The sequence below is a fragment of the Dermacentor silvarum genome, chromosome 1 (assembly GCF_013339745.2).
Source record: "Dermacentor silvarum isolate Dsil-2018 chromosome 1, BIME_Dsil_1.4, whole genome shotgun sequence".
Classification (NCBI taxonomy): Eukaryota; Metazoa; Arthropoda; class Arachnida; order Ixodida; family Ixodidae; genus Dermacentor; species Dermacentor silvarum.
This window is the reverse complement of record NC_051154.1, coordinates 192,832,603-192,846,655: the sequence shown is the minus strand read 5'-3', so window position 1 is coordinate 192,846,655 and position 14,053 is coordinate 192,832,603. Positions and strand designations below refer to the sequence as shown.

Genomic DNA, 14,053 nt, shown 5'->3' with positions numbered 1-14,053 from the left:
ACTGTTAACTAAAATTTTCGGCCGTCACACTGTGTGAGCGTGTGTGTGCAGGAGTACAGTCACGTTGTGGAATCTAAACGAGCATTGCTGCTGTCAAAATACAACGGAAATATGTGTCAATGTAGTTTTTCTGACCGTATAACTCATGATCTCAATATGTGACTCGTTTAAAACACTTCGTCTTGATTATTACCACTGCGTATCACAGTATGGTACCTATGACACTTTTTTTTTTTTTATACAGACTGCACCAAACATTGTTTGCGCATACACCTTGCAAGTGCACTGTGATACGAATGAAAAAGTGAAGTGCGCTGAGGTGTCCGAGTGCTCCCTCGAGCGTGTTAATCGTTGGTGACAGACGCATAACATTAAAAAGGAAGGCATGGGAACCTGCCATGAAAATTTAAACTTGCCCCTAACAGCAGCTGAAATCAGCTTGATATAGCCGAACCGGTTGGGAGGAGGAGGCGGCTTTCATGCGAGCCGCGAAAACCGGAACCACGTGACTGTTGGTGATGGTAGCTTGGTGCAATGCCTTTTGACTTTTTTATAGCGTTCAGTTTTAAAATTGAACAATAATTTCAAACTAGCAGAGCGACACTTTAAACATACTAATTGTTTCATTCCGTATACACTTGCTATTGTGTCATAACAGGTAAAGCGCTAGCGATCTCGCCAACTGTGACCCAATTCCATTGCAGCAAGCTACCGTCTGCGCTAACCCAGTGCGACTGAAAGTGATGTTGCGTGTGTGTGTTGCTTTGGGGAGCTAGGCCTTGCCCTTGATCTCCAAACGAAGAGGAAAAGTGGCGCTCGTCGTACTGTCGGTGCAGTAACCGGGATTTTGTTGTGCAATCGGTTCGCCGGGCGATGTTGGTGGATGGATTGGCCGACACTTGTTCAGCCTCGACAATGAGCAGCGACAACAGCAACAGCTCGTCGAACGGCAACTCCGCGGCCGCACTGCCCGTCGTCTCGTCCGGTAGGTATTTGATACCCTTGAATGTCGCGCGCGGTGGGTACTTGGTAGGTCTGCTGCGTGCGCCTCTCGATACAGAGCGGTGTCATCGCAAGCTCGCACATGCTTCAACGCTTAGTGAGTGCCGGTCGCGCGCAGCGGCAGCCCGAGCACATGCGCGTTTAATGCGCAATACATTCGGAAACCGCGATCGTCGCCGCCCCAGCGTCTGCGCGAGCCGGGCCGCTTCCCAAGTGTGTCGGAAAGAGCGGCGCTTGCCGAAGGTGAAAGCGCCGACCGCGAATCGTCGGCGTCCCGCAAAGTGCCGCCTTTGTTTCGAATGCAGTGAGAGCGAAGCGCGACCTTGGCACACATTTGCGGCTTCCATGCTTCCCGTCTGGAGCGGGCCGCTGAGCAACGGCGGCGTTTCTCGGACGCGCGCGCCGTTGCACTGCGACCGGAGCGTGCCGCGAGCACGCGTTTTGACTCCCTCGCGATAAACGTGTCGGAAGTTGCGATTTTTCGCCGTGCTCAGCTGCTGCGGAATAGCCATAAATAAAAATCATTTCCCGATGACCCATTTTCCGGCTGGTCTCTCGCCGTAGACGCATGCGTGCCACATTCAGCTGTTAGGAGATTTACGTTGTTTAATTATTTTTTATGGTCGCTTTTTCGTCGGCTGTGCACCCGTATATCGCGCTTCGCGATGCTGCATTTCTTTTTTTCATCCTCATTGTAGAAGTTGAGTAGGTGGGTGTCAGTTTTCCCAGGCTCGCCTTGCAGAGTAGAAGCTTCTGCTAAGTCAGCCGAGTGCTCCACGAGCGTTTTCTATGCTTGCCGTCTAGCTTTGCGACTCGGGTTTTCTACAGTGGTGTCTTGCTCCGCCAGAGAAAAGCGACGCGTGAGCACCGCGACCGTCTAATGAGATGGAAATTTCCGGCGAGCAGCAGACGGCCTGTGATGCAATACGGCGGCGCAGGCGTTGGTTCGAACTGGTTGACTTCTCCATACTTGAGAGCGCACGCGTAAGACCGCTATGCTGGACGCTCTTACGCATGCGACCGAATGCCCAGAGGGTGCCTATCGCTCTTTTCGTAATCACGGGCTTTCTCGCCGGCGTATCTTTCTACATGCCCTCGCGCTGCCGGTCAGCTGGCGAATTCTTATCGTTTGACTACAGATCGCAGCAGCCTGCACTTCCAGGAAGTTCGGGGACGTACGATCTTTTTTCCCCCGATTACTGTCGACGCCAATGATGTTTCGCCGACAAATAAAAATTACCCGTCCCCTTGTGTGCACTGGATGATTTTGTATATACTGTGCAACTTCGCGGACGTTGCTTGGCCCTTTACGCGGGTAGCAGCGTGCGCCGAAGTGGTTCACTCCAATCTGAATGTTTGAATGTGAATATAGTGAATATTTGCTTGAAAATTAAAATGAATCTGTTCTTTTTGTTTTGATTTTTCTATCTTAGGCATTACTACTTGTGAAACGCAGCCTGTTATTTTTTTGTGCATGGTTGGTCCGCCATGGTATCTTCTCTGGATTATTATTATTATTATTATTATTATTATTATTATTAGTAGTAGTAGTAGTAGTAGTAGTAGTTATATAGGGGTCGATCTCATTGTGCATCATTTGCGGCTGTAGTAGTACTTGCTAAATCCCCGCTTTTGGACGAGCATTGTGGTATACTACATAACACCTTATATATAATATATATATATATATATATCGCGAATGACCACATTTTCATGAAGGAAAGCGGATGTGGTACGTCAACGTTCACTATAAAATTATGCGCACCCTCCTCGAGGGGTTTAGACAACACAGGCGTGCATTTATCTTGTCATTCTTGCGTTTTTCCTCGTTATCTTCCTTCCTTCCATATACGCGGGATTGTTCACGTGTCCGCCTTTAGCAAGATGCGCTCGACGCGGGCTTTCCCATCCCACCCCAAGTCCCTACCCCCTTACCGCTTCCTCCGCCAGAAAACAATTGCTTCGCGATAATTGTGCGTGTGCTCTGGAAACTGCTGTGTACAGTTGTGTCTTCACCTGGACTGTAATGCTTAATTCCAGGCTGCGTGGCCTAGTGCAGGAAAAAATACCCCCCCCCCCTTTTTTTTTTTTTTTTTCACGGTGCCATTGACTTTCACTTTTGCGTGTTTCATTTCAGCTCACGATTGAAGCGTTGAAGGCGCAGCATATGTTAGCGAAGTTTTCACGTGCACATGAGCTCTGGAATGAAATGAAAGTGCAATGTTACAGACAGGGCCAACTTGCAAGGCCTTGTGCATGCAGGCAAGCTACCTCATGCATACTGCGCACCGCCTAAGATATATATATATATATATATATATATATATATATATATATATATATATATATATATATTCCCTCTCTAAGCGGAGAAAGATTCTTTGCGTGTAATTAAGCGCTACCTTCTTGTCTTTTTCTGATGGCGTTTCCTTGCAATCGAAATGTTCGTTGCTGCGCTATGTAGCAGCTTTAGCACTCAAAGCGTAATGTTGTCTCCGAACGTTTTCTGCAATTTGCGATAGGCACAGGCGTCGTCGCTTAGTGCAGACTTTAACACTGAGCTGAAACGAGAAAACAACTCAAGTGTGCAGTTTCAGTTGACCAATCGCAAAGAGCTAAATAAAAAAAAAAGGGGGGGGGGGGGGCAGCTTGGTCCTTTTTGGTTTGTCCGTGGCTGCCTATGAGCTAACTCTTCGTGTACAAGTTAATTGGAGTACCATATTCCTGCCGTAAGTAAGATCACATGCGTAGTGTTGCGAGTTCTTTTGCGGTTAGAGAAAGTGATAGCTTTTGTCCGCATGGCTTTCATGTTTTGGCAGCGATGGAACGAGTTCCGTTCTTTTTTGTGAGAAGAGCAGCGAAATGGTGCGCTAAATGTGCGATACTCCATGAAGCAAGGTTCCCGCGACTGAGGAGGTAATTCTGCTTGTTTCCACGGTGGACAAGGTCCCCCCCCCCTATGCGGACCTTTCTCCCACGCATCTTCGCCGCGTCGACGTAAGCAGAGCCTTCTTATGTAAGGCAGGAAGAGCTCGCTTCGCGCCTGCATCGCTTGCTTCCGCGTTGCCTGGCGGCAAGCGCGTTTTCCTTCTTCGTGAAAAAAAAAAAAAAGTGAGAACAAGGAAAGAATGCGCCGACCACGAAATATCCGCTGGAAGAGAAAAGGGCGCGTCGTTGCGAACGCGCGCGCACGAGCAGACGCAAGCTCGAAGTCCTGCAGTATTTTGCTTTGCGGTTGTTGCCTTTTCTGGCCTTGAAGTGCGTGAAGCTCTGTACAGTACGCCCTGTACTGCGTGCGGACGCCTTGGCTGCAGTTATGCATTCACTTTGTGTCATATTCTCGTTTCTTACTGATTGCGGAAGGTCGATTGCCAGGAGCCGAATTTTGAAGGCTTTCTCTGGACCAGCTTTGCGGTTGCAGCCACTGCGTTTTCCGCCATTCGAGCGTCGCAGACGTCGGGACCTGAAAGTGGTTAGCATGAAGTCAATGGTTGGGCGTGAGCAACCCATTAACAAGTGTGGCTGAATGCAACGTTGTCGTCACGTGCTAAGGTCACCTATATCTCCTTCGGCTCAGCGTGTAAGCACTTTCATTGAGCGCTCGAAGCGTTGCGATCTCCATTCTGTTCTAACCAGCTATGAGCGGTCGTCTCTACACGCATTGAAGGAAACTTTCGTTTTCTGTGGGGCCAGCTGGTGGGTATAGATTTGCGGCGGAACGCACTCCGGGCATTGCATCTCCTGGGCGGGTTGAATTGTCGTGCCCCCGATTCCATCGGGTGACGGCGCCGCCGCCATCCCGTGTGCCATCGCTCGTAGAGCCCCGCCAACGCGAACAGCGAGCGTGCAACGGACAGGTGAGGAGGACGTGAAGGAAGTGGCGAGCGTAAGGGCGAAGAGTGGGAAGGAAGCAGCGGTGTTCCACCTTGCGCCGTCGTTCCGTAATGGACCGGGCCCCGCGGGATGGACGAGCGGCAAGTGCACAACAACAGGGGGAAGTCCCGCCGTCGACTCGCTGCCTCCCCCCTGCGTTTGTTGGGGGCCCCGCCGCGCGCTTGGGGCCTCTCTTGGTCTGCGCGGCAACAATGCCCCCCCCCCCCCCCCCTCACCCCGTCATCCGTTCCGGACTTTATCGGCGGCCCCACGACGGGCAAAGGGAAGGGGCACAACATGAAGTCCGGTCGGGGAAGCCCGACCTGACTGAAAGTGTGTCTCTGGTTACGGTGAGTGTCAGGCTGAAAAAACACACACACGAAAGAGAAATGAATGCCCAATTCACTGGCTACCAAACGGCAGGACTTGCGCGCATGTTCTCGTGCCTGCTGCTTATAAACAGTGCAGGGCAGCGGCCCGTGTGTGGAGTCTGTGAAACAAACTACAGGGGGGAGAATGCCAGCGAACATCTTCGTAGCCTCATGAGCGCGCTGCAACTGGCTGACTATGTATCTGGGCCATTAGTGCATTGTTGTGAGCTAGAGCTCGCGGTAACACCACTCGCTCGCGTTGACCTCCCCCTTGCAGCGCGAGCGCATGGAACGATGTATGTCTTGTAAGAGTCTTCGGGGTTTTACTTCACGCGTGGCACTGCCGGGCAGTGTAAAACGATGGGAATGACGATTGTGTTTTTATAAGCACAGAAATATCAGCACACTGGTGTTTTAATTGTGTATTTACGCCTGTTAACTAAGACCAAGAAGTAAATGTCCTATACTCCGCAAGTAACCCGACACGTGGGAAAAAAAAAACAGCGAACTTTGGCTCAATAATAGGACTTCAGTTTTCTGTGCGCTGTGTCACACTTCATATGGGATGCTGTATTAGTTTCGTCCGCCTTATCTGCCGCATACCTTCCTACGCTTGTCAGTCTTTAAATCATCCTCAGCAGTGTCGCCACCTTTTATTGCGATAGCAATTATATGGACACTTCAACCGGATTTCTGCCGTCGGCGTCGCCGTGAGGTTCCGTATAGATAAAATCTTCGCCGCACGCCGTATGCCCGAGCGGAAGCGTGCGGGGACGCGCGCTATCACGGAGAGTGAACGCACTCAATCTCCCACGCGCAAGCAAGGAAGCGGAAAGCCAGCGCCGGAGGGAGCGGGGGGGGGGGGGGGCACTTCTACTCTGCCAACAACCGCGCTCGGCGCTCGCCCGCACAGTATCTTATCTCTCCCACGCGCAAGCAAGTAAGCGGGAAGCCAGCGCCGGAGGGAGCGGGGGGGGGGGGGGGCGCACTTCTACTCTGCCAACAACCGCGCTCGTCGCTCTACCGCACCGTCACTTATCTCCACACGGCTCTGACCTTTATGCACTGTGCATTCGCCGCTCAGTTTCTGTTGAAGCGATAGACCGCACGTACCTTCGCCCGCTGCAGCGTATGGGCTTGCTGCCAGCGTTTTGACAGTCGTTGTCTGCAGTCATTCAGTGTGATCTATTCATGTTTGTTTGTGCGCGCTCACACCACAGTTAGTAATAGTCGGGCCACATTTTCCAACGCGCGCTACACATGCAATGCTGCCCGGATCGGCAGTGCAGCGCTACAGGTGTGTCCCTTCGCACGTGCTGCCCACGGGCAGCGCTTCTCATCAACACCAACGTTTCACACGCGCCTTCTCGTGGTCATCGAGTCTCTCTTCATGTCGGTCTACTTACGCCGCAGCACACCTGCTTACTTAATCAGCTCATGTTTACTACAATTCATATTGCTACCAAAGCCGCTCCCCGTACTTCGTATGACATTGCTGTGTTGCGATCGCATTCATTGCTTCGCCCTTAGGGCGAAACTGACATTTTTTTGTTAAACCGAGCTCGTTTCCAAGCGAAAGAAATCAATTCGAGCTGTTCCGTCCGAAGCCAGTGTTTCGACCAGCCTGTCATGGCAACGACGTGCATAGCGCTGCAAATCTTGGAGGCAACTGGGGCGCTACGGTGTCTGCGGGAGTTGCAAGCGGGGCAGTTCATAGGAACGATAGGTAGTTACATGGATTTGCCTAAACTTCTGGCTTTATTTAAATGGCTTCGTGACTTTGCAAAGTGATCATTTCTAAGAAAGTACTGCGTTTTAAATACACATTTTTAAAATTGCCCGACCGCAGGATTCGAACGCAGGGCCTCTAGCACAGAATCCCGATGTTGAAACCATCACGCCACGGTCGCATGGACAAGCGGAACCACTGCAATTAGCGGTGATTATGCGTCCTTGCAGAACATCCTGCATTAAAAAAAAGTATAAATTGCTTTGAAATTTGGGCCAATTTAGGCCCTGATAAAGCGTAATAAACGAAGCCACAAGAACGTCTGAAGCCCCAAGCACGAAGATTAGACAAATCCATGTACTACTCATCATTCCCGTGGTGGCTGAACGGCCCGAGTTCCCTCCAGTAATTATAGGAAACTCTATATATGCTGCAGTACTAGGTCTCTTTGTGCGATAAAACGCAGACCGGAGATACGGCCAAAACCGCCTCCTGAACTCGCAGGTTGCAGCAAGTAAGATACTTGCGAAAACACAACAAATATAAAAGTATAGATAACCACTGTACTTCTCTCGAGATGTTATGCGACGATCATTCTAAATTACAGTGTGAAGAAAGAACAAGGTGTCTGCTTAGGAGCATGAAGAAACCTCAAAAGTATCCACGCTGGGTCAGTCGACGTCGTCCTACTGCCTTAGCGTCAACAAAGCCGCGCGCGAAACGGTACGTAACGAGACAGCGATACCGGGCGCCTGTCTCCGTCCAGACAGAACGTCATAAGGGTTAGGTAATGGCTTGCGACTTTTCTAGTCGCCGACGTCGAAACGGGGGATAGGAGCGGCTGCAAGGCCTCATGCAGCCCCCCTTCCAACCGATTGCGTGCACGCTCCGGACGAAGCGGCAGCGCGCACACGCACAGTGCAGAGACTCCCGCGCGTGTCTCGTGTGTTTCACACTGCGACGACGGTGCTCTTCCGCGTCGCCTGTATCACCTGTGCGCGTCTCACTCTGGTCGACTGGCGGCGGGTTCTCTGTCGTCACGTATCTTTACACTCGGTGGTGTACGCGCCGCTCGGTGGTGAGGACACCCAGGCTTTGTGTGGCGGTGCGGCTTGAAATCTCATAGATAAGGAGCAGAAAGGGGAGGGGGTTGCGAGATAGCGGAACCGATACCGCGTTATCTTCCCGCGCGTTGCATGTGCGTCGACGTTTCCCCCGCCGCGCGTGTGGCCCGCGGCTCGACGGAGCACGCGTATTTGTACTGCGCGCGCGCGCTCGCCCTACGAGCTGCCGATAAAAGGCGGACGGTGCGATACATCGCGAAGCGAGCCGTTTCGGCGCAACTGTTTCGCAATGGAAACTGCCGCCCCTCGAGCTGTGAACGCAGACTATACCCGTCCCTGCTTGTTGAGTGCGCAGCGTGAGTGCCCCCCGTATGCAAAAGGAGCATGCATGGAGAGAGTGCGCGTCAGTCTCGTTCCAGGAGAGTACGAGCCACTCGGTGGAACTTGGCGGTATACGGCCGCAAGTATGACCGAGTAAGAGCAGCCCTTCGCTGCCCTCTCCCCGTCGCCGTTTCTTCTCGGTGATATAGTTCTCCACTCGAAGCCCAACTACCTTTTCAGCCTGCTGTTTTATGGGTCAGCGTTCGCAGTCAACTATAGTGATGAGAATGAATGAGCGCGAAAGGAGCCTTCTGCCACGTCGTCAGTTCCCGAGAAGAGTCGCGAATCCCGAATTCCAGTGACGTCGCAGAGTTATAAGCGTGATATGAATTCATCCTACGTACGCTAATCGAGTTAGTTTTTTTGTACATTGCAGTTACAGAGGACTTGCATAGAAAACTTATTCGTTATAACACTTTACACCCCCCCCCCCCCTCCTCCTCCACACACATACACCCAAAATGCGTGTCCGTGAGTGACAAGTTCCTATGCAAGGTTGTCTCCTGTGCTGCTTCGAAAAATCTCAATTTTCCACTCCGTGAATGCGCTCTTTTTCTGGCTGAGCATGAGCTAGCTCGTACTTCGCGTGCAGGAAATCCTAATCCAACAGAGCTGTACTGCGAAGACGCAGGGAAAATGTAACGGAACTTTTTTTTTTGCTCGTTAATTAGCGTAATGCGTGTGAACCTGGCTGTGTACACTTCTCTGAATAACGAGCGCCCGATGCAGGTATGCTGCGCGTGCGCGGGAATTCCCAACGGGCTGTCTTGTTCTCTCAGAGTCCCCTGTCCTTGTTTATGCTTTAAACCTTGTACTGCGCGTTCAAAGCCAGGTTCGAGCACATTCGGAGACTTCAACGCCTCGTGGTAAAGAACTATTCGCGTCGCGTGCGAACAGTGTCGGAGGTTATTGGAGATATATCACAGGGGCGTGATGTCAGTGTGCTAATTGCATAAACAAGTATACCTTGCTAACGTGACCGCTGCATGCCACCCTATCCCCGGGAGTCGAAGTCGGCGAGATTTGTCCTTCACCACCGCGTCCCGCTATCTCGCCGTGGAACGTTCCGATAGCTGGCTGACCCGTCTTTAGGGCGACGCGATTCGATGCCGTCTACTCCCGGAAACGACCGCCCAACCTTGGTCGCACTCTGCTTATCGTGCTCACTAGCTACTGTCGAAGCATCATGTTGCCTGACCCTTTCTCATTCCGGGCTCTTTTTTTTTTTTTCTCTCGCTGCCGTTTCATTATCGCCTCTGGGATGTGTCCATCTGTATCCCTTTCTTTATTGGTGATTTTTTTTTTTTTTACGGCGAAGCTGTATATGACTAGGAACCCGGGATTCCTTCATCTCCGTCAACAGAAAACTCAACCAATCATAGCGGAAGGCGCGCGCCACGTGCACCACTGGATTCCTTGCAGCACCACCAGATGGCGCTCGCATCCGCTTGCTCTGTGCGGATGTTTTGAGGAAGTCTTGAGGAATAGAAGAAAAAAAAAAACATTAAATGCTAGAATGAAAAGCATGTATAGCATACCTGAGTAACTCAAACAGGCTAGGTGACTATTTGTCACCGCCCGTTTCAATGTGGATGTCAATAAATCATTATCATCATCACCGCTGCGGCGCCGGCCGTGTGGGAAAAAGAACCAGAAACCTCGCCTTCGCTCATTGCGTTCGCCGCATGCTTTTCCCGGTAAATATTACGGTTGTATAAGCTAAAGCGGCAACTGTAGCATACGAGGCAGGGAGTGACGCCACTACACTTTCATTTGTAACAGAAGAACCCAGCTAGCAACTGATTTCATTTGTGTTGTAATGGCGTTATGTAAAGGCCACACATAGCACTCCCGAAGAGCAGTGTGAACTCTATGTGCGGCGACGGGAACAGCAATGTCAGTATGCACAAGGGCATCTTAATCAAGCTAGGCAGAACGCAGCGGTTCCTGCCCAAAACAAGCCACGCACAGTTAGGACGCCGGAAGAGCAGCGCGAATACGATGAGCGACGAAAGGAACAGCAACGTCAATATGCACAACGGCGTCGTGCACAGGCTCGGCAGGACCCAGTTAAAAGGCTACGTCACATTGGCCTATATCGGATCAGGTGATAACCACAGCTTCGCCGGCCAACCACCTTCACAATGTGGATTGGAGCCAATTTTTTCTTTCATTCGCTAATCTTAGTGTTCGACTCTGCCAACCATAACTCGGTAAAATGAGCACACATTTTTTACTCAATTGTAAAATTTGTTTTCAAGGGTACAATTCGCGCCCCCCACGCCCAGTGATCTGCGTGTTTGTATGTGTGGTTGGGGGGGGGGGGGGGGGGTCATAATTTGACCACCAGGTCTTCTTTCGGCGTGCACATAAATCTATAAGTACACGCGGGTTTCTTGCATGCTACTCCCATCGGAAAATGCGGCCGGGAATCGAACCCGTGAGTTCGTTGAGCAGCTGAATCATCGCTACTGAGCCGTGCACCGCGTCGGGTACTCACACCCTCATTCTTTGAAGGAGATGCCGTGCATGCTTCCATGTTCAGGCGGAAATTGTTTTTTTAGCAACTGCTCCACTTCTGATTCGGCGGGCTTATGTATCCGATCTTCGGAGCAGGGTGTCCCGGTGTTTTTTTTTTTTTTTTTTCCGTATATGTTATTAACAGAGGCCGCCAGCGTGCGCCTTTCATCTGTGCGATGCGGCCGCACGCCATTGTTCTCCCGCGGTTGATTGTCTTGCACGCTCCGTACATAGTCCATTTCTGCGGTACCTCTGTTTCCGCTCATCTTGCGAAAGGAGCGATTACTCTGGAGCGGCAGTACCGCTGTCTCTTTTATTTCCTGTTATTCCGTGCGGAAATAGGGCTTTTGTTCTAATTTTATCGGGGAGCTCCGTGGTCACGAACGTCACCATGGAATGGTACCATGGGCTGCGATCGCGCAAACAGCTCGCTTTCCGCACGCTCGGTTTGACTGCTACGTCACAATGTGGGAAATCTGCGGTACCGCCCTCTGTCTCTGACGGCCGCTGACGCAATCACAATTCTGATCAATCCAGAGACGCGGCAAGCGAAGGAACGGAAAAGCGAGCTGTTTGCGCGATCGCGCACCCTTGGACAGCGCAGAAAAAACACGGACACGAGAAGAAACGAAGACAAGCGCTTGTCTTCGTTTCTCCTCGTGTCCGTGTTTTGTCCAAATACCATTCCATGATGACCGACCAACAAGCCCACATCGCCACCCTCGACGAACGTCAGGCGTCGTTCACCAGCAGCGACGACAACCAATGGCTTTGCTTTCAGCTTGTGCACCCGCTCTCGCGGGTGTTTGTATACACGACGAAGACGGGCTTATATCAGCAACGAAAACTTGAAAACTGTGTTGCACTTCCTTGACAACAGTGAACGCATAGGCTGAGAGAACGTGCCGTCGCCTTTTACTTTAACTGCGTAGATTGCACAGCCTTACCGTATGGTTATAGGCGAACGAAGGCGATTCCCGGTATATGAAACCTGAGTCGGGCGGTCTAGACAAAACATCGAACCGGCATTCAAATATACGCATTCGCAACGGCAGCCGTAACTCGGCTGCTTGACTGAAAACAGAGAATGGCGCTCACATACTCGAGAGCAGTTATTAATGCCGATGGAACAGGCATCGTCATTAGTTTTCGTCAATGAGCGAATATCCACGCAGCCCAGGCGCCACTGGTCGCCACACCCTTCGGGAAGTGTTAGGCGCGCTGTGTCCGACTCTTTTCTATAGGAATGCCTCTCTGTGAAGCTCCTATATTAGCTGAAGACGTATATTACGCTCAGTCCGCCATATGATGGCGATGTGTTGCTGAAGCAAGACATTTCGATCTGCGAGTATACAAAAAATAAAAAGAACAAATAAGGGTGAACGTTCAAGGGGAAATATTATTAAAGCGAAGGTTTCTTTGCGTCTTTCCCGGCGTTTGGCGTCCGTCGTGATTTCCTCGCCGAATATATATAGACAGCTTGGGCCACTGAGTATTTGCCATTGGGTATATATGTATACACTCACTTCTGGCCAATCCCGACACCTCCGGCGTCACATTAAAGCGTGTATCTCTTTGGCCACTTCCCCAGAATGGATGTGCCACTGTGGAACAATGGGTGCGAAGCCTTAAATGCGTTTTGCTGTGTGTCGTACTTGCCTGTGCGTATACATCCTCTCATCATCGACACTGTTCCCTCGACAAGCGTCGCACATCGCCTTCGTGCACGCAGACAGCTAACAGCTACAGGCGACGAAGCGCGGTTCTTTGCTCGTGTCATCCGCTGCTTCTGATGACTCGCTAACTGAAACAGGCTTCGCATAATTTAGGACGAAGGTAGGGAGGTCAACCAGACGGCGCGTTCGGTTTGTTACCCTGCACAGAGGGAAGGGGAAGATCCAATGTTGCGTTGGATCTGCGTGTCTTTGTTATTAGGTTTGTTTGCATAAACTCGATCACAAATAGGAAATAGAAAGAGCTAGCTGGCAACTGCCTCTAGTAGTAGTAGTAGGGGCACAACGCCTGCCAACTCTATAGAAGAGAAAATGTGCAAGTGCGGACAAAAGTAATTGGAACACGCGAGCTGTGTCAGCGATCCCAGTGGTCTCTAGTAGTCTCAAGGAGAAGCATAAAATTGTCACGTATACTCACTCGCAGGCCGGCGATCATATATATACAGGGTGCTTCAGCGAACACTTTCAAAATTTATTTAAGGTTGCCTGTGGCAGATAGTCCAATTCTAGTTAATAAGCTGGTCTACTCGAAGAGGCGGACATTACTTGCACAAGAAATTGAAATGCATATTCGAATAATTAACAACAATTCACTAATTAGGCTTTTAACTAATTACCTCATGGCCCATATTGCAATTTACAAATTGTAGCCATGGAGTTCGCAAGGTGGATCCACTTGGAATTAACTGGAACGCCAATGCATTTCTCTGCAAAGTACGGGAATTAATAACTCGAAACCGGTGTCATCCTGAGAATTAATTCCAAGTGGATCCGCCTTGCGAACGCCACAGTTACAATTTGTAAATTGCAATATGGGCCATCAGGTAATTAGTTAAAAACTTAATTAGTGAATTTTTGTTGATTAGTCGATTATGGATTTCAATTTCTTGTGCAAGTAATGTCCACCTCTTCGAGTAGACCAGCTCATTAATTAGAATTGGGCTATCTGCCACAGACAACCTTAAATAGTTTTGAAAGTGTTCGCTGAAACACCCTGTATATATAAGCTCAATCACAATGCCCTCTATCAGCCTTGAGGTTGCTAGAGGGTATTGGGATGCAGTTTGGCCACAGCTCCTCTGTTCCAATTACTTCTTTCCGCACCTGTGCATAGTAAAGTGATAGTGAGTGACGAACTGCAGGAGAGAAATAATAGTGCGTGAAGGAAAGGAGAGTACACTTCGATGCTACGGGCTGGAGGCGGCGCTGACATCGAGGCACTCTCGATGTCAGCCAATGAGAAAATCGTAGAGAAAAAAAAAAAAAAATCCCGATACAGCCTTCTGTTGTTTATTACGTGCTACATAGAAGTGTTTTTCCGAGCGTGAAAGAAGCCCGCGAATACACGCAAAGTGCCTCGAGCGGCAATTCTGCATGTAT

General features: G+C 50.4%; 1 protein-coding gene across 2 annotated transcripts in view; it reads left to right on the top strand.

Annotated features, from left to right (window-relative positions):
* Nucleotides 1–740: 740 nt before the first annotated feature.
* The window catches only part of LOC119436573 (nuclear hormone receptor FTZ-F1), a 271,887-nt gene continuing 258,574 nt past the window's right edge, over nt 741–14,053 (top strand). For both annotated transcript variants that reach the window (XM_049658741.1, XM_037703454.2), the window contains exon 1: nt 741–985. In XM_049658741.1, the coding sequence (XP_049514698.1) occupies nt 874–985 (112 nt within the window). In that variant the 5' untranslated portion in view covers nt 741–873. The remainder of the gene's footprint in view (nt 986–14,053) is intronic.